The sequence below is a fragment of the Phodopus roborovskii genome, unplaced genomic scaffold, assembly GCF_943737965.1.
Source record: "Phodopus roborovskii unplaced genomic scaffold, PHOROB, whole genome shotgun sequence".
In the NCBI taxonomy this organism is placed as follows: Eukaryota; Metazoa; Chordata; class Mammalia; order Rodentia; family Cricetidae; genus Phodopus; species Phodopus roborovskii.
The window spans coordinates 44098491-44119574 of record NW_026126433.1 but is presented as its reverse complement, the minus strand read 5'-3'; the positions used below and the strand labels follow the sequence as shown (position 1 = coordinate 44119574).

The 21084-nt window shown below is 38.2% G+C and overlaps 1 protein-coding gene and 1 pseudogene across 3 annotated transcripts in view; both read left to right on the top strand.

Annotated features, from left to right (window-relative positions):
- LOC127223292 (interferon-activable protein 203-like) overlaps positions 1-21084 on the top strand; it is a 51050-nt pseudogene that overhangs the window by 1702 nt on the left and 28264 nt on the right.
- LOC127223635 (inteferon-activable protein 208) overlaps positions 1-21084 on the top strand; it is a 53962-nt gene that overhangs the window by 24402 nt on the left and 8476 nt on the right. For 2 of the 3 annotated variants that reach the window (XM_051186343.1, XM_051186341.1), the window contains exons 3-6: positions 10311-10432; positions 11616-11774; positions 14259-15479; positions 16510-16926. In XM_051186343.1, the coding sequence (XP_051042300.1) occupies positions 10311-10432; positions 11616-11774; positions 14259-15479; positions 16510-16926 (1919 nt within the window). Of the gene's footprint in view, positions 1-8432; positions 8718-10310; positions 10433-11615; positions 11775-14258; positions 15480-16509; positions 16927-21084 lie in introns of all 3 variants that reach the window. The other variant, XM_051186342.1, reaches the window with a different exon arrangement.

The following is a 21084-nucleotide window of genomic DNA, read 5'->3' as shown; positions in this document are numbered from 1 at the left end:
TCACTGAAGAATGTCTATCTTACACCAGCAATCTGTGTGTCCTCTTTCTCTGTTCTTCAACCATGTTGTGAACTTCCTCTTTCACATTTTTTTTTTAAAATCAGGTCTGTATGTTTTCTATAAAGTCCTTATGTGTGCCTAATAAAGTTTGCAGTTTTCATTAAGGGAGAACTGTATTTGCTTTCTTTCCCAGTTTTGATTTTTTAGTTCTTTGAGAGATTAGCACAGTGTAGTGTGCTCCTATTCACCTCCTCCCACAACTCCTTCCGGGTACACACACCCTTTCTTACCCATCCAACTTTGTTTTTAAAACTCATCAAGTACAATTTGTCCTCAACCAAACATGGCGCCTGACCCATCATTTAATAAGAATTATTCTCCCCCTCCCAGCAACTATCAAGTGCCAAAAATTCCTTAGCTGGTTATGGGACTTTGTGTTCATCCCCTCCCACTTCATGCTGGGATTTTGGCTGGCTTAAATTTATAATGCTGCCACAAGTGCTCTGAGTTCATGTTTGACAAACACTGTGTCCCTGTAGTTATTCACCACCTCTGGCTCTTAAATTATTTCTTCCTTACATTATTCAAGGATTGCCACAAAGAAAGGGTAAGATTGGAGATTACTTTTCTCTGCTGGTAACATGCATAGCACCTTCCAGCACTAAAGAGCTAGCCAGGGGGAATGTAGCTTCAAGGTCAGTACAAGCTGATGTCTCCATGATCTATGACTCATGTACATAGTGTCTCTTATCAAGTTCTGGCAGGAAACCAAAAACATTGGCAATAGCTTTTAGTGTGTGTGTGTGTGTGTGTGTGTGTGTGTGTGTGTTTTCAGGGGGTGTTAAGGGACCTCACCAATCTCCAAAGTAACCTATTCCTAACACTAGGAATTTTGTTTGTTAGCAACTGGTTTCTAGTAGGAACATCGTTACTCATTAAATGGAGTATAACTTCATTTAAACACTTTTTATATGAATATGCATTTATTTTATAAAGTATATGCAGTAGTAGTTTCCATATGACATTTTGAAAGATCTTTAGAATTAACTATTCTAATTACATATCCTCACCACTATTCTGCCCCCACACTCTCCAGCTGCACTCAACCATATTGTTCTACTCTCAATTTAAAGCATCATTTTTTTTCAAGAGGGCTAACTCATTTATATGCCACTTGTTACAGCAAGCTAGTCCATCTTTGTTATGAAAAATAGATATGAACATTACAAATGTGTTCGTGGTTTCTCCTGTTTACTCCTACTTTTGGAGATTCTAGTCTTTTAAATTCTATTTTCTTGTAGAATTAGAGGAATTGACAATTAGAGATAAATCATATGTTTTAATAGAATCCTAATGAAACACAAAGATACAAAGAATAAAATATCCCCATGATCTATGGAATCATTCCTATATTTAAGCATAATCCTGGCTCTATAATCAAAACTCAACAGGGCTCAACATTCAGGTTGAGAATTAGCACACTGACATCAGGATATGAGGACTCGTTCCCCCACCTCTCACACATACACCTGTAAAACGTATAAACATTTTCTTTTAAAATTTGGCAGTTAAAGCATCATTTTTAAATCATAGTTTTCCTTTATTGTTCCCCAAGGTCTCATGCCAATACAGTAAAAAATGCAGTTCAATGTTTTAAAGTCCCATGTTCTTCAAATACTTCAATACTTTAAAGAATTCCAAAGTCTCTTTAAAATCCTAAATATCCTAAATGTATGTGAGTGTGTGTGTGTGTGTGTGTGTGTGTGTGTATAATTTTTCTTATTTTACATATAGATCCCAGTTCCCTCTCCCTCCCTCCCATGCCCCCCGACCCCCCTTCCCATCCCCCCCATACACTCCACAGGGAGGGTGATGCCTTCCAGGAGGGATCATCAAAATCTGTCAAGTCATTTGGAGTAGGACTCCAGTAAAATAAAAAGTGAGGTACATACTTTCGTAATTCCAAACAGGAAAGACCTGGACATAGGAACAATAAGATCTAGGAAAAACCAAAATCCAGCAGTATAAGTCCAAATTTTGTAGTTCAATGAGTTAGGAGGCTCCCATACCACAAAAATCTCAAAATTACAATGTAACAAAGATTACCCACTTTTTTTTTTAACACAATACACAACAGCACACAGTAGGACAAGGTTATGTCAGAACTTTGGTCTGACTACAGTTCAGAACTTCCCATTTTTGAGGTTTCCATGTTGTCATTAAATAGGCCCACTAAGTATTATGTTTATCCATAAATAATGCAGAGACACCATGGATTCTTTAACTTGGCCACATAAGAAAGAAGAGCTTCACTATAGACTAGAGAGAAACAGCTAATGCCAAATTCCTTTCTATTAATTGAAGGCTAAAGGTGCAACATTTTGTTTGAACAATCTTCTGGCTTTGGAACTATTTAAAAATAAGTAAATGCTTTAACAAGTGCTTAAACCTGCATCAGAGATATTCCTCAACCCAGGAAACACATTGAGTTCTTTGCTGTAATAGACACTTACTGAATTCTCCTCCTGCCAAGGTCCACACTGAGTAGAAAAGGAGAAGTGTCTGGGTGGCTCACATTTTTTTTTTTTTTTTAAGGAATGTGATTCTTACCATTGGCAAATCTGTTGAACAGGAAGGCTTAAAGTTGGAACATCCTCATATGAAGACATGTTCCATTGTAGGGAAGTGTATACAAGATGGAAACCTTTCAATTTCACTATCTAGGAACAACACCAAAAGCTAAGAATAGTGGGAGGAGGCCTCAGATTTGCAGCCATCCTCTCCCCAGGGAGAGCACAGTGCAAGGCACTCAAAACTGCACAACTTGAAGTAAAGTGAAATGACCCTCACCAGTGTGGTGATCCTCCCCATCTTTTAAACTGCTTCCAGTTCTTGAAAGTTCAGGGATTGCAACATTACTGTCCAGACTCTGAGAGATTTATTCATTTATCATCTTATTCAAATGAAACTATCTCTGCTTCTTGCCTTGCAGATAAACTAGGATCTGGACACTGCTGAAGAATTTCCAAGAAAGTGAGTCTTGCCCCTGTTATGTAGAGTGAAGAGCTCTCTGAAACCCACAAGGGCACAGGGGAAGCCAGAACTGCTTATTTTGAAGAGAGTGGAGGGTTCAGGGCTGGTGTCAACTGCTCTCAGAGCAGTGAACCCACAGTAGCTAGGTTATGATGCTTCACTAGAGAATATGTCAGACATCTTTATTCCACCCTTACTGGGTGGGGCCTAGCTAACAAAAACACATTTTGGTTATGAAAAATAATAAAGTAACTTTCTAAGTGTAAGTATGATGAAATGGAAAAGAAGGCTTTAGTTCTCTTGATTGGAGAGTAAGAAGGAATTGTTGGCTGAGGTGATTGACTGGGTAAAGGTTAGGATAGTGACATTGAAGAATTACTGTGAAATAGTATTTAGTGAAAGCTTATCTGGAGGTGGAGCTGCACTCTAATATTCCAATATTGAGTAGCATGAGAAACAATGGACATGTATAGTTCAAAGTTCCACAGATTCCTACAGTTATTCCAGTCCATTTTTTGATTATCCATAAACATACTCATCATTATCTTTTCTATTGGCAGTATCTCAACCATAGTGAGTTATTTACTGTCATATTGAACATTATTTGTTTTCCTTAGTTTTAGTTTGTGTGGAATTGTTTTATTTTCTGGTGGAAATTTTTGGGGCTGATAGAGAGATAATTAGAAATATATCTCTATTGCCTACTTTTAGAATACATTAAAGGCTTCCCATGTACACTTTAGAGTATTTAATGTGTACTTGAACAGAATATTTTAGAAGTTGATTGCAGATGTGTATTTATATAAGGTTCTCTCTCTTGGTGTAACATTTATGTTTCTCAAACATTCTAAATTTTTTGCAGATGTTTATACCTTGTTAATTTACTATTTGAAAAACATACTGCTTTGTTTATCAAAATATTGTGTGTTTTCTCAAATTCATAGATGAGTATCCTTTCTCACACTTGAAGAGGATATGTGTACATATGTTCACATTTGGAACAAAACATATTCTATGTTGCTACTTATGTTTCTATGAAGAGACAAAAATACTAAGAAATATCATACAAAATATTATCTCTTTCTAAGTGTGTGTTCTAGTTGTTTATTATCATCTTGATCTAACATAAAAAAAAATATCTGGAAAGAAGTACCTGAGTTGAGAAGATGCTTCTTTCAAAAATGCCTGTAGAAAGGAGGGAATATTCTTGATTAATGATTGATGTGAGTGTGTAGCCCATTGGAGACTGTGCCACTCCTGAACAGGTATTCACAAATGCTGAACAAGCTGTGAGAATCAAGCAAGTAATCACTATTCCTCATGGCCCCTACTTCAATTCCAGCCTTGAGTTCCTGCTCTGGCTCCCTGCAATAAAGGGCTATGAAGTGACAAATCCTTTTCTTCCTAATTTGGTTCTAGTCATGGTGTTTCTTCACAGCAGTAGAACCTATAACTAAGACAGAAATAGGAACTGGGTTTGTGGGATGTTATTGTGACATACCTGACTATGTATTAGGAAGAATTATGAAAGAAAGTTGTAACTTTGGGATATAAAAGCTATTGAGTGTTTAGAGATCAGTAAAATATTGTGGAAACTTACAAGGTAATTTGGAAGGCAATGCTGATGATGAAGGCCTGGCTTGGAAATTTCAGAGGGAAAGTTGAGAGTCTGCCAAAGAATCTACTGAGGCCATTCAATATTTTGAGTTACAAATATGTGATTGTGGTCAGCTGGGACTCGAGATTGGTTGAGATCAAGAAGGGACCAGCATTATTGAGGTATAAACTGAGAAATGTCTTCTCACTGTCAGTACACAGAATTTGAAGTTGTGGTCCAGAAGGGGACAATGTTGTACCTTGGGTTGACAACCAAACTTTGTAATGTAAAAAACTTACCCAGTTGGTACTGGTTTTGGATGCATGAAGGGGTGTCACTGTGAAACTGGGTTTCGATGGGGATCCCAGTATTTTTTGAGATGTCCATTGGTGGACCACCAAGAATGGCAGCTGGTGTGGAGAGAGGTAGCCAAGAATAAGAGAACCATTATGTGTGCTTGGATAGAAGCAAGAGAGAAATGGAGCCTCAAAGGCCCCTTGGAGCACAGAATCTTTCTACACTGTTGAATTTTGACTTTGCTTTGATTGTAATGTAATTATGATGACCTGGTTGTTCCCCTATTGGATTTAACTTTTTTTTTTTTTTGGTAAGAGCTCACAGTTGAGATACTTTGAATTCTGAAGACTTTGAAGAGACTTTGGATATTTTAGAGAGGAGACTTTGAAATTTGGAAGATAATTTAGGTGTTTTTAAAGAGACTTAACATTTAATGTATTTAACTTTTTAGCAGTGAGGCTGAACACATATTGCTTCCCAGAATCTAGTGGGCATAGATTGATATTGATGCATGTATACTAAATTGTACAAATTGGAAATTCTACTGAAGTTGGGATGATTAGTTCAAATTAACAGCAATAACATTTCAATAGTAAAAAGAATATTCTCATATAAATGGAACCCATAAAAATTACACATAGTGTCTGTCATCCATATCTGGTTGTGCTTGAAATGTTTGTGTTTTCACAAGTACCAAACCAAATAAATTTTAAACCAAACAATTTTAATTTTCCCTGGACCTGGAATGCTACTCTGAAGAAGGGAGTTTTAGTGTTGAGAATCAGTTTTCATCTCCTTCTTGAATGTATACATGATCTATTAATCTATTTATTCATATCTTATGGCTCTCAGAGCATGTTTGTTTCTTAATACTCTTCATCTTTCTTTGTCATGTGTCCTTGTCTGGCTATTATATTCCTTCTTGGGTTTCTTTAGGCATGGACGATGTTCAATTTTTCTTAGAAAAGCAATTAGTAGCTCTAGACATTTAATATCCAATTAAACCGAGGCCCATTAAGTCATGATTTCCAAACTAAAATAACATATGTTGAATTAGAATATTGGACTCATTTCATTCTCTGAAGATCATCAAGGAAGTATATAAAGAATAAATGAGTTACCAAGCAGGACACACAGTCCACTGGGGAATTTTAGGAATTTCCAGAAAGCCAATTTTTGATTCTAATTTTCTAATTTTTGTTATTAGTTCTTTACAGATTTCTCTGAAGAGGGTTGAAAGACTATGCACACAATAATAAGTTTAATTCTACTCAAGTCTATCAGAGTAAAATCAGTAGGTTCTCAACTAGGGACTGAGTAGTCTGGTCACGGGTTCTCAGTCTTAACAGTGGTACCAGGTGTAGGTTTCAACTCATACAGACCTTATCAAATCACCAAATAGATGGTTAAACCCACAACATTTATGCCACTATTGCACCAGTGAACATGGATTGACAGACTGATTGTTGTTGTACCTCCAAGGTTCCACAACTGGAAAGGATAATGATTATTTTGTTCCTCCATTACTGTGCACAGTATCTTCCAGAACTAGAAAATCTAGCCAGTAGGGATAAGGTTTCCAGGTGAATATCAATTTGAATTCTCCATGTTCCATGACTCAAGAATGTGGTGTCTTCTGCAGTAGAGTCTTACTATAAATTTCTGGAATGTAATGAATAGCATTGTTAATAGATTATGTGTTGGGAGTCTATGAGAACTGAATGGCAAATTATATTAAGAGAGAAAATTCATTTCCAGCACTGGAAATGTCTAGTAGAAATATTGTTGCCCCACAAAAGAGTGACTTTGAGTAAATTCTTGATAGATATTGTGATTGAATGATAGAGGATAGATAGAGTGTGTGTATTGTGAGTGGGAGGGGTGTGGGTGTGTGGGAGTGTATGTGTGATCTTCTACAGCAATAGGTTTCCATCTTAGATTTTGTAAATTTAACTTGTGTTAGTTACTCCTCTTTCTGTTTGTATCACTACCCTACCTTCCCATTCCACACTCCATTTGACTCTTAAGTTTTCAAAATTTATGAAAAGCAGACAAAGAAAGAAATCTGAGAAATAGCTTTCCAAGCAATGAAAAAGAAATGAGCCATATCATAAACTTTGACAATAGGTGTTTACTTTGGAGCATATGATCTCAGGAATAAAAATAAACAAGAATAAACATGAGTGGAAGAGTGCAGATTATTCAAGGACTTCTTATACATTTTAGGAGGAAGGGATAATTTTAATAAATAGGAAACTATTTTTAAAAAAAAAGCTGTGGTGGATTTAAGCATGACTTGTTGTGGTGATATCTTGTTTATGATCTTACAAATAAAGTGTGCCTGAATATCAGAGTGTAGAGCTAGTCACACAGGATAGCCATAGAAGTCAGACAGTGGTAGCACACACTTTTAATGTCAGCACACAGGAGGCAGAGGAAAATTGATCTCTGTTAGTTCAAGGGCACCATGAACTACATGAAATTGATCCAGTCTAAAAGAGAAACAGAGCACACACAAATGTGTTCTTAGGACTTGGGATTACATGCCATTAATCTCAGCACCAAGGAGGTGGAGTCAAGAGTAATATGGCTTGGCTAAAAGAGGAATATAAGGCAGGAAGAAACAGGAGTTCAGTACAGTCAGTCTGAAGCAGTCTGAGGAAGCAACCTGAGGATCACCCTTTTGGTCTGAGTATTGATAGAGGTAAAAACTCTGCAGTGGCTGGCTGCTTAGTTTCTCTGATCCTACAGTTTTCACCCCCTAATAGCTGACTCAGAGGTTTTATTATTAAGAACAAGTAGAATTCATGCTACAACTTGTAGGTATAAAATTGTGCCTATGAACAAATAAAATCACTAAGTCAAGCCTAAAATGATAAAATCAAGAAACTACTGACATAATTCCATCCAATAAATTCTGAAATGTACATAGATGTTTGTGAAATGGACAGTGATATGAGCACAAAGGACCCAATGATCACAATCCAAGCCTAGGAGAAACCAGATGGTAATGAGCGGGGGAGTTTGAGTGGAAGACTAGTGAACAAGGGTCAATGGCTCAGCAGGGGTCATGTTACTTCAGTCATTGTTCATCCAGGTACACTGTAATAGGATTCACTCCATTTGCATATAGATCATTTTAGAATAGAACAATTGGAAACCCTCAGGTAGATAAGGGTTGGAAATAAGGATGGAAAAAGACTCAGAATTTTAACATTCACAGGCTAGACTTAAACACTGCAACAATGATTGATTTCAACACTTTTCTTCCACCACAACTGCTACCTAGCATGATCAATGAGGAAATATTTCCTAAAATTTTTTATTAAAACAGAAGTTCTGCATCCATTTTGTACTATGACACAGCTTGTATTTGACTCTGTTTTTCTCCCACATGTGATTATGGACAATATGGTCAAGTTGGGTCATTCATTCACACAAGAATATCCTTGTTTTGGAATTGTCTGTAAATGCATGTAATCCTATGTCCATGTTCATCTTTTAGGATTGTCCACAATTTGAGAGAAAATGAGTGAATACAAGAAAATTGTTCTCCTAAAAGGATTAGAGGTCATGGATGAATACCAGTTTAGGACAATCAAGTCCTTACTAAGAAAAGAACTAAATCTAACTAAAAAATTGCAAGAAGAATTTGACAGAATTCAGGTGGCTGACATGATGGAGGACAAATTCCCACAAGATGCTGGACTGAACAAACTGGCAAAAATGTGTGAAAGCATTAAAGAACTTGAAGGCCTTGCTAAAGAGCTTAAAACAGAGAAGGCAAAAGGTAACAAGGGAGCACTCTGCACACTCATTCCTTCTCCATGCCCCCCTGCCCAAATTTTCACTCTCCATGCAGTGAAGAGAGCTGATAGTTCTCTAACCCATTGTATGACTTAAAAGTTGAAGCATTTCAGATGTCAACAAGTTGGTTTTGAGAAATCCCTTCTTATAAAGCAACTTGATGTATTTCTGGGTAAACAACTTTTGCTTTGGAGGTAAATAAAATATCAGTTGTCAAAAAATAAAAATAAAAAACAGATTTGAATACCCAACATGGTAGAAAAAAAACTAAAAAATGATAAAGTAAAAAATTTAAAAAATCATTTAATTCATTTAAGTAGAGAGAACTAACAATTAACAATGTTACCCTTTTATTAATTCCTTTTCTGGTAAAAAATGTGATCTAATTTTTAAGTAGAAGTCTCCACTTTAGAGATGTGAAGAAGTTTGTCTTTACAAAGACCTTGGGTTTAAAATATATTGGACATAACATCATTACACAACTCTGACCTGAGAGTTTAGCACAAGGAGGCTCATTCAAGGAGACCCACAGATTAAGAATACTCTGAGTTACATAGAAATACATATCCCCAATATGGAAGTAAAAATCCAATGTTACTATTTTGTTACATCAAATATCAAGTCAAATCCTCTTTTTTTTTTTTTTTTTTTCTATGACTTAGAATTATCCTCTTTAGGGTCACCCTATTGTTATTATCACAAAAGCATAGCTTTTTAAAAAATCAGTCTGTGGGATAAGAGGGTTGGGACAGGGCTTTACTGACAAAAACAGAAGTTCCCAAGATGGAGAAGCTGAGTCCCCTACAAATGAGATTTGCAAAGGATCCCCTGAGGCAGTGCCTGTATCTGACTTGGTACTACTGGAGGACCTCTGGGCAGGTAGAGTTTCTGCAGCAGAAGGAAGGAAACACACAGACATGAGTACAGATGAAACAGTTCTTGAAAATGTGGCAAGGTATTTGGTCACATTATGTACTCAGAGACTACATTATTTAGCTGGAAAACAATTATTTCTAGGTTTTTTTGTGGTTTATCCTGAGCACACACATTTAAGCCAATAGATTTCTGCTTAAATATTGTAAGCAGTATTAAGTAAAGTCAACCCTAGGTCAAGAGGCAGAGCAAGTAACCAGTTGGCAAGAAGTGAACATGGTATTATTAAGGGAAATAAAAAAAATAGAGAGTAGTTGAAGTCAGGAGCATGGTGAGAGAGAAGCAGAGGAGGTAGAGGTGAGAGACACTGAGTTTGAGAGGTTTTGGTTTGAGGCAGTATAGGAAAAGTGGGTTTATGGGACACCTGGGCAATAGGAAGGTCAGCTCGGACCTTACTATGGCTCTGTGAACTAGCATGTTTTCACCCCAACATCTGGCTCCTGAGTCTTTATTGGTAAAGTTGAAAGATTAAGGTTTTATTAAAATCAACATGAAATCATTGACTTTCTGTATAAACACTAATGAAAATAAAATAAATTATTACTTTAATTTTTTAATAAAGAAAGAAAATGAATAATTCTGAATGAGCTTTAGCTATCTTAACCATTTCCCTGGATTTATTGTGTTTTCTTCATCTCTGTAGTTAAAAGTAAAAATAAAGGAAAAAATAAAACTTCAGTGAATAAAGAAAAGCAAGAAGAACCCGGGGATTCCCAATCTCTTTCTACTGATCATGAATCAAACATGACTAAACCCTCTTCACAGGTAAGATGGCTAATCTCCCACCAAAAAGTTTCTACTCAAGTTCTTCCCTTTTGTAATTCTTTAGGAAGATGTTGTACTGTATCTATCTGGTCCAAGGTCCTAGGGAGAAAAGGGTTCTAAGTCATCAAATTCACAGTGACCTGTCACTCACTTTTTCAGATTTCCCATGTGTTCTAATATGTGCAGTATAACTACACAATGCTGTAAATATACAATCCCTATGTGACTTTTTCAAAACAATTTACTGAAATAACAGTTGCTTTGAAATGTGGCTTTTGCAAAGAGAAAACCTAATATGATCTTTCTAATTCTACACCTGATACTTTTGGCCACTACAGGAATAAATAGGGTGAGATAGATGAAATTTTTCTACTCCTCTATGAGATAATCCTATATGTCCGAGTTAGGGTTTATATTGCTTTTGAAGAGATACCACGATTACACCATCTCTTATAAAAAAGACACATTTAATTGGAGCTTGCTTGCAGTTGGAGGTTTAGTTAATTATTATCATGGAGAAGTATGGCAGCATGCAGGCAGACATTGTGCTTGAGAGGTAGGTAACAGTTCTACATCCTGATCTCCAAGCAACAGGAAAAGAGGGACACACTGGGCCTGGTTTAAGCATCTGAAACCTCAGTGACATACTTCCTCCAAAAAAGTATACCTACTCCAACAAGGCCCCACCTACTAATGCTGACAATTCCTGGTCATCAAGCATCCTTAGTCAATTCTGTGCATCTATGGAGGCCATTACTATTCAAACATTCACACTATATAATCCAGCTTTTAAGAATGAGGTGTGCACAAATATAATTGGAGTCCGTAATAAAACATATTTTTCTTTAGTTTTTTGAGACAGGGTTTCTCTGTATTGCTTTGGAGCCTGTCCTGGAACTCTGTAGACCAGGCTGGCCTTGAAGTCACAGAGATCCACCTGCCTCTGCCTCCCAAGTGCTGGGATTAAAGGTGTTCACCACCAACACCTAGTTAAAACAAATATTCTTCTGGCCTTGAAAATATTGTGCTCTGCTTTGTACTACAGACATTACTAGGACTGGGGATAAAACTGTATAGAAAAACACAAGTTTGCATATACAGAGCTTGCAATTCAATTTCCCACACAGAAAAAAAATCAATAAAGAAAACAAACACGTTTTTTTTTTTTTTTTTTTTTTTTCAGAAAAAGAGAAAAACACCCACAAAAACTGCAGATGGCAAGAAAAAGAAGCTCTCCCAGGAGACAACTCAGCTTCCAGAACCTTCAGGAAGCAACATACAAAAAGATGAAGGGTGTCTCCAGACTCCTCAAAAGCCTCCACCAACACCATCCTCAAACAAGGTACCACTTTTCTATTCCCAATGCTTACCCCTTCCCAAAGTATATCTCTGGGCTCACCACAACCTTGGAAAAATATCGCAATGACTCCCTACTACAAAGATTTTCCTCATATTAGTAAATAGCTCATCAAATTATCTAATCAAGTATCACGACCTCTGTGGGATTAAAACATAAATATTTATGAAATGATTTCTAATGTTGACAACCAACTTTCTGTTTAGGGTTCAGAAGGAAGTACAGGGTAAAATGACAATGATAAACAGGAGAAGGTATCTATCCCCATTGCCTAGTTCCTTCTCAGCCCTTTTCTCTTTGCTGGTGACCCAATTTCAGAGGTTATTTTCACCATTTTGTGTTCTATTCAGCAGGGGATTTGACACATGCTATTTCCCTACTTGGAAATTTTTATCCCTGTCAACTCACTAACCAAATATTGTATAACTCTAATGGTCATTTTTTGCTGAGAATCACCTTCAGACCCCTCCAGGCATAGACTAAACACTTCCAACCATTCCTCATCAAAGGAAACAACATCCTGCTCCAATTTTGATGTCTTCTTAATATAATTACAATGACCATTACCTTAAAAGAACTCATCTACTCTCATTTTAATAACATACTCAATTATACATATATACCATGAATTAATCAGACGTGTATTTTGAGATCTATTGCGGTAAATAAGGATCAGGATAAACAAATAGGCCGAATAGATGTTTATTCAGGGAGAAATAACTTACAACCTAGACAGATGAACACCAGGAAATTCAACCCGATCCTCTCCTGTCCGAGTCACGCCAGAAAGAGAGAGCGCCTTCCTGGCCCCCTCCAACCTCCTTCCTCAGGTCACCTCCGCCCATCGCTCCACCCCCCAATGGGCGTGGTCAGTGCTACAGAAGGACTACCTCACTACAATTCCCCTTTTAGTCTAAAGAAAAGATTTAGGCTTAATACAAAACTATATACAAAACAGTGAATAACAAGTGTGCTCTAAGAAAAGGAAAATCGAGAACAAAATGACGTACATATCTAGTCCTAGGGTGAGGGCATAATGGAGTTTACAATAGAGTTGTCCTAAGCTGGAAAACGTAAGTCTAGTACCTAATATATCTAACTAGGAAGAGAGAATAATAGTTGTGATAGTTTAATCTTCAACCTCATCAAGACCTGAGAAGGAAAATAACAATACTAGAGTAGACAGGAAATGCAGATGGACAACTTCCAAAAGGTGCAGCAAGGACAGAAACAGCAAGCCACCTGAACAGTCATAGGACTGCATGTCCAAATCAGTGGTCAAGGTGGGGGCAATTCTATGCCCAACAGGCCATTAGCTGAGGCAAGATTGAACTCCAGCAGGAGCAACAACAGTGTCCAACAGAAGGACTACCTCACTACAGAGATCCTGACTGCAATTTACACAGATCTTATTTTACTACATGATACAACTGTGTTGAACACTCGATATGACCAACATTTAATCTTTTTAAATGGTAGATTCCTATTATTTAGCATGGGAACTCCTTAGGCACATCTAGTTAAATGTGTTTATAAATGATGACAGCAATATAATTCAAAATGTACACAAGCCTGGAAAATAGTCTACAGTTTTTAATAATTGTAACTTGAATGCCATCAGCTTCATAGTGAGTTTTTCATTTTAGAAGACTTTTACCTTGGATGATCAAAAGCATTCAAGAAAAAAATTGGCCAATTCAATTATACAAATGTATTTGCAAACTAACTTACCTTCACTTTTAAAGCAAAATTTAAAACTTTAAAATTTTATACTTCTAAGATTAAAAAAGTGTGATAAAGACCATAAAGAGATCTGTTGCCTGAAGTACAAAGATTTCTCACATATGTAAAAGTTTTGTTGAACTGGAGTTATGGTAACTTTAAAGAGCAAAACAAAGGTTTAATTGAGTTCAGATGGGCTTCAGGCATGCTAGATCAGACCTTTGCCAACTGATCTATGTCCCGTTCCAGGAAAATCCATCTATGTGGTCCATTTTTTATGGTACCTGTCACATAATTTCAGTCATATCACCTGAGAGTGTGGGGGTGGTGGATTCTGTGTGCACAATAATGGTTGAATATTTGATGGATTAGAAAGTCTACACCAAGAAAAAGTACAGAAATTGCCAATTTTACTATAAACTTTATTTCCTACAAAATAACACTAAGAGTTGAACCAAACCAAGTAATATTTGACCAGTTTTGTAAGATATTTTGAGCTAGTATTCCATCTCAGACCAATGAAAATTCAATACCTGGCTTTTAAGAGAAGTTGTAATATCAGTTAGGAAGGGTAGAAGGTAGAAGTTAGAAATACCTAAGTATGTTCTAAATGCTTCCTTAAGTCCAGGAGAAAGCTGGCAGGGTAAAGTAACTCTTTTCAGAAGATACAGTGAAAAGATATACTTGGCCTTATATTAAAAAAACATTAAGCAGTATTAAAAATATCTCAATCCTAATTTCCTTTAGCAACAGAAAAAAACAGACACCAAAAAACATAATACTATAAAGACAGAAGTTTCCATGAAAAAACAACAGCTTCAAGAATTGCCAGCAAATAATATCTCCTCAGCTGCCAATGAACTACAGACCTTTCAGGTAATTTCAGCAACAGTTTCTAAAAGCCTCAAAACTCCTCATGCACCTCCAGAAACAGGCTTCACTTCAAAGATGCTTCAGGGCTCTCCAGCACAACCTTGCCAGGATTTTCCAACATCTCCAACAAACTCTAGCATGCACCTTGACTCTCATGTGCCTCTAACACTGTTCAGTGATGTCCAGGCTTCTCATGTACCTACAGCAACACCATCCAGGAGTGCGTGGGTCTTTCACATGCCTTCAGAAACAGTGTCCAGCTCTCTCAGTGCTCCTCAGACGTCTCCAGTATCAGTGGCCAGCAGTGCCCAGAATCTTTGCCCACCTACAGCAGCAGCATTCAATAGCGTGAAGCCTCCTCACAGTACTCAAATAGTAGCACCCAGCAGTGTCCAAACCCCTAGAGTGCCTTCTGAAACATTGAAATGCAAAGCACAGCTCATAAAGACTTCTCCAGCAACAGCCTACAGCAATGTGCAGGTTCCCCATGCTCTTCCAGAACCAGTGTCCAGAAATGCCTGCACCACTCAGGTGCCTCAAAGAGCAACATCCAGCAGCATTCCGACTCTTAACTCCACTACAGTAAGAGCACCCAGGAATACCAAGGCCCCAGGTCCCTCGGGAATTGTATCTGTTTGTTCTCTGTCTTCTTTGGCATCTCCAGCAACAGCATCTAGTAGTCTCCAGGCTTCTCAGGTACTTCCACCAACAACATCGAAGAGTCTTGCAGCTACTCGGGTGCCTAAACCAATAGAGACAAGCAGTATCCAGACCACTCAAATGCATCCAGGCGCAGCAGCCAACTTCATCCAGCCTCTTCATCCTCTTCTACTCACAGAGTCTAGGAGTTTGTACACGACTCAAGTGCCTCCAGGAGTAGCAGCATCCAGTATTAAGCAGGCCCTTCCTTATCCCGAAGTAAAAGCATCTAGGAATGTCCAGGATCCTCAGAAGCCTTCAGCAACAACATCTGGAAGTTTGCTGGCTCCATGTGCATCTTTACCAGGAGCATCCAGCAGTCTTCTGGATCCACGGGTGTGTTCAGCAACAGCTTCCCTTGTGCCTCAAGCAACAAAAAGCAGCAGTCTATTTAGGGTAATGGCTTTCTGTTCTCATAGTATAATGACAGATTAGCCCTAAAATGGGAGGCTTCTTAGTTATTCTATATGCACACATAATCTTTTATGTAAATAATTACTCATTTTTATTGTGTAGGGTCGCTGATCCTTCCCTAAATTCAACTTTAAAATACTTTGTATGCTCCACTCCATTAAGACAATGTCTGACTCAGTGATCACCTGATTATGCCTATTCTGTAAGGAGTATTGTGAGACATTTTCTTATTTAACTTTACACCTTGCACTTTTTGTCAAGGAGTTGTTTTCATATTGTGAACTGCTGGTCCAGTTATATTGGAAATGTGCCTCCTGATCAAGAATCTGAGTTAACCCCATACTGAGTTAACCAACATACTGAAGTCTGTATGTTTCAAAGTCAGATTTCTGAGACTGGTACCAGTTATATATGCCTCCCTGAGCTGGCACCCAGGTTGGCCATGGCTGCCATCATGCTTTCTCTTTCAGTTCTACAACTGTTCTTTCATTTCAAAGTGCTCTCCTGATGCTCAGAAATGGAATAGGATGCTGAGGAGGCAGGTGATAAAATTAAAATGACTTCATGAACTTTATCTATTCTCAGATTCTCCTCCATGCCTGATATTATGCAAAAAGAATAGCTGCTAGCCTGAACCCTTTCTGATTAACAATATTTGAGGGGATCTTCCTGGGGATGCCTACCTAACCCTTTACCAAAAAGCTCTGATTTTTAGTCAAGGCTTTGTAATTGAAACATTCAAAATGATTCTAGATACAAGACTTGAATAAAGCAATGGAGGCTTTGGGTTCATTCCCCACAACTATGAGTATATATAATCCCTTTATCTGCTAGGTAAAATTAGTATTAAATGGAATCACTAGGCAATGATTTAGGTAAATATCCATTTCTTCCTTTAAATAATTCATATTATGACAATCATTGTTCAGATGTTCTGAAACTCTACACAGTGTATTTGTGCATTTTGATCTTCCTGAATTATGCATGTTTATCCTGTGTGTGTTTTATGCAGTCACCAAGGAAAGGGAACATACCAAAGGAGCCTTCTAAGGAAGAAGGGTATCAGTGTGGTCCCAAAGAAGTGACAGTGCTGAAAGTAACAGAACCATTTACTTATGATTTGATTAAGGACAAATGGATGTTCCATGCCACAGTGGCTACCGAGACTGAATTCTTCAGACTGAAAGTTTATGACAAAGCCCTAAAGAACATGTTCATTCCAAAAAAGATCATTGCAATATCAGATTATTTTGGACACAATGGATTTCTGGAGATATATAACACTTCCTCTGTGTCTGATGTGAATGTTAACCAAACAATGGTTATCTCAAATACACTGAAGCAAAGAGCCAATGCAACTCCTAAAATCAAGGATCTTTTCTCACAAACAAAAGGGACATATGTGAATGGAGAGTTTATGGTATTTAAGGTGAGCCATTGCATTATTTGTAAAATTTCTTTTGCAATCTAAGATTTTTAAGTTTTAACTTCTCACTGGAATTTGCTCAACTTACTTAACACAGGGGAAAAAATGCCCTTCTTTTTAGAAAGAGTTACCCAAGGTTTCCTCACTTTGGGGACTGGTATATTTTTTTATTCTTCTCTTCAAGATGCCATGAAAATTATTTATTTCTTATTGTATATATCAATCCCAGTTCCATCCCCCTCCGTCCCTCCCATTGCCTCCGACCCCTCCTCCCACCCAACCCCACCCCCACTGCACAAGGAGGAGGATGCCTTCCAGAAGGAGTAGGTATGAGGCCCTCCCTCCTGCTTCTAGGCTAAGGGAGTATCCCTCCATGGGGAATGTGCTCCCAAAGTCCTTTCATGCACCAGGGATATGTCCTGGTTTCACTGTCAGAGGTCCCTTAGACTGCTCAGGCCTTCTAACTGAGACCCATCCATGTTCAGGGGTTCTGAGTTGGTTCAATGCTGGATTCTCAGCCATCAATCTGGGGGGGGGGGTCCATTATCTCCTCCTTGTTTGGGTCAGCTGTCTCTGGATTTTTGTAGCCTGGTCTTGACCCCATTTTCTTACCACTCCTCCCTCTCTGCAACTGGATTCCAGGAGTTTGGCTCAGTGTTTAGGTGTGGGTGTCTGCTTCTATGATGGCATATAAGTTAGTTATCAATCTCATTATCAGGGAAAGGCATTTGAGGTAGCCTTTCCACTGTTGCTCAGACTGTTAGTTGGGGTCATCCTGGACATTTCTCTAGAATCAGTTTTCTCTTCAAACCTATAATGGCTCCCTCTATTATGGTATCTCTCTCTCTCTCTCTCTCTCTCTCTCTCTCTCTCTCTCTCTATTCATCAACAGACTTTAGCATTTTTACAGCTATGAAAATTTATCTATAGCCATCCAATTCCCAGACACTATTTATAGCACACTTTCCTTTCAGGGATTATTTCTTTGATACCTTCCTTACCTATATTCTTGGCAACTCAGCTGTGAATGAAGAGTCAACCATACCGTAGATATAGTTTAAGATTATGACAAAAACAACAACAAAACAAATAGACTATTTTGTCCTAGAATTAATCCATGCCCAACAAGCCAGTATTATTTCTTTACTGTGTTTTCATCATATTCTTTACTTTTTATCAAGATCTTTTGAAGAAGTGACTACCATTTTAAATAATGAGAGAAAGTGGTGATTAACAGATTGGTTTAATATCACACTTTATAATGAGGGACAATAAAATTGAGGATATTAAGGGAAATCTGGGTCTTTCTAGTATTTCTTTATGTACCAATGCACCAATACATTAGTATGCTTTTACAATGTATGATTTCATAATTCATTGTGTTTCTCATGCTATTTCTTTTTTATGTTTGATAGTTTGCTCATTTTTTGTCTTCTCTATTCACATGTCAGGATTTTTAATGATAATATTTTTTATTTAATTTAAAATTGAAATAAGCTTGTTTTAACTGTCAATCCCAGTTCCCTCACCCTCTCCTCATCCCCTGTCTCCCCCAACCCCAATCCCATCCCCTTTCTGCTCCCCAGGGAGGGTGAGGCCCTCCATGGGGGTTCTTCAAAGTCTGTCATATCATTTGGAGCAGGGCCTAAGCCTTTCCCGTGTGTCTAGGCTGAGAGAGTATCCCTCTATGTGGAATGGACTCCCAAAGTCCATTTCTATACTAGGGATAAATACTGATCCACTACCAGAGGCCCCATAGACTGCCCAGTTCTACTAACACCCACATTCAGGGAGTCTGGTTCAGTCCCAAGCTAGTTTCCCATCTATCAGACTGGGGTCCATGAGCTCTACCTTGTTCAGGTCAGCTGTCTCTGTGGGTTTCTCTAGCCTGGTCTTGATGCCTTTGCTTATCACTCCTCCCTCTCTGCAACTGGATTCTGGGAGTTTTACTCAGTGTTTAGCTGTTGGTGTCTGCTTCTGTTTTCACCAACTACTGGATGAAGGCTCTAATCATCAATCTCATTATCCTGGAAGGGCATTTAAGGTAACCTCTCCATTATTGCTTAGATTGTTAGTTGGGGTCATCCTTAGAGATCTCTGGACATTTCCCAGGTGCCAGATTTTTTTTTAAAACCTATAATGGCTCCCTCTATTATGGTATCTCTTTTCTTGATCTCCTCTATTCTTCCTCTGACTCAATCTTCCTGCTTCCTCATGTCCTCCTCTCCCCTCCTCTTTTCCCCTTCTCTTTCTCCTAACTCCCTCTCCCCTCTCCCCATGCTCTCAATTTGCTCTGGAGATCTTGTTGTTTTCCCCTTCTCAGGATGACCATGTATATCTCTCTTAGGATCCTTCTTGTTTCCTAGCTTTTCTGGTGGTGTGGATTGCAGGCTAGTGATCTTTAATCTATGTTTAAATCTGTATATGAGTGAGTACATACTATGTTTATTTTTTTGTGACTGGGTTACCTCATTCAGGATGGTTTCTTCTAGTTCCATCTATTTGCCTGTGAATTTCAAGAATCCATTGTTCTTTCCCCTGAGTAGCACTGCATTGTGTAGATATACCACATTTTCGACATCCACTCTTCAGTAAAGGGGCATTCAGGTGGCTTCCAGGATCTGGCTAATACAAATAATGCTGCTATGCACATAAGTTGAACAAGTGTCCTTATTGTATGAATGTGCATCTTTTGTGTATTTGCCTAGAGTAAAATTGCTGGATTTTGTGGTAGAATGACTCACATTTTCCTGAAGAACTGCCATACAGATTTCCAAAGTGGCTGTACAAGTATGTACTCCAACCAGCAAAGAAGTGTTTTCCTTTTTTTTTTTTTTTCAAACACATTCAAGCATTTATTCTTCAACACATGTTTCTGTTTGGCAGACAACTACATATCCATCTACCCTCAAAGAATGCTCAGGTTTTGTGGTAAACTAACATACAAACAATCTTTTAAGTGAAGAGGGTGGTAGGAGACATCTGCACATGAGCAAGGCCTGGGAGAAGCAGACATGAAGGCATTAGCATCATTCTTCAAATGCCAAGACTGATGTCTGGAGAAGAATTTGCTGATTTTTCTCTCTAGAATATGGTTCCAGTATTGTTATGGTGAAAGTCTATAATGAAAAGAGGTGAGATCAGAGGCAGGGAATCCTCTAAGGCCAGAGGCAATAGAGTCATAAGCTATGATGGGATTAGAGAACAGAGGCTAGACATGCATTTGCATTCGAAGAGTGAAAGAAAATGGAGTTGAGACATTTTAGACCAAGGTAACTTGTTTTGTTTTGTTTTTTTTTGTTTGTTTGTTTGTTTTTCCTCCTCCTTCTTTTTCCTCTTCCTCTTCCCTTTCTCCTTCCCTTTCCCCTTCTTTCCCTTCCCCTTCCCCTCCTTTCCCTTCCTCTTTCCCTTCTTTCCCTTCCCCTTCCTCTTCCACTTCTTCTTCTCTATAATGGACTAATTAGTATGTATTTGAGACACAATGAGTCACATATAGTTTCTCTTTATCCTTTTTAAATCCTTTAAACATGGAAAAGCTGTTCATTGAGGAATTGATAATGACTGTAATTTGTCAATCTATGTTCTCGACTAAGGTCTATCAATTGGTTGGTGTGTGTGTGTATGTGTGTGTGTGTGTGTGTGTGTGTGTGTGTGTGTGTGTGTGAGTGAGTGAGTGAGTGCGCACGCGTGCATGTGCGCGCGTGTTTATAAATTTTGCATTAATACTATGAGGTAATCAAGTTGGGTTGTTTATGTGGTAAACAAATGTTGGTTTGGCTCACAGTTCTGGAGGCTCAGGGACATTGTATGTGTAGAAGAACTTACATTGTCAAACAGGAAGTCAGAAGGGGAAAGGAGGAGGGGGAGGGGGAGAAGAAAAGGGAGGGAAGGAGTAGGAAGGGACCAGTAGGAAAAGGAAGGGAAAGAAAGGGAAAGGGAAAGAAGGGAACAATCCTAACACCCCACAAAAATGTCTGAGACAATACTTTGATGACCCAGTTTCTCGTATTAGGCCCCTTGCCTTCATGTTCCTGCTGATTGCAATGTAGCTACCTTATGGACAAAGCCCTCAATCACAGTGGACTCTTGGGGAACACTAAATCGATAGCTAAATTATAGCAGGAAATGAAAGGTCAGACCACAAAAGAAACTGGAAATACT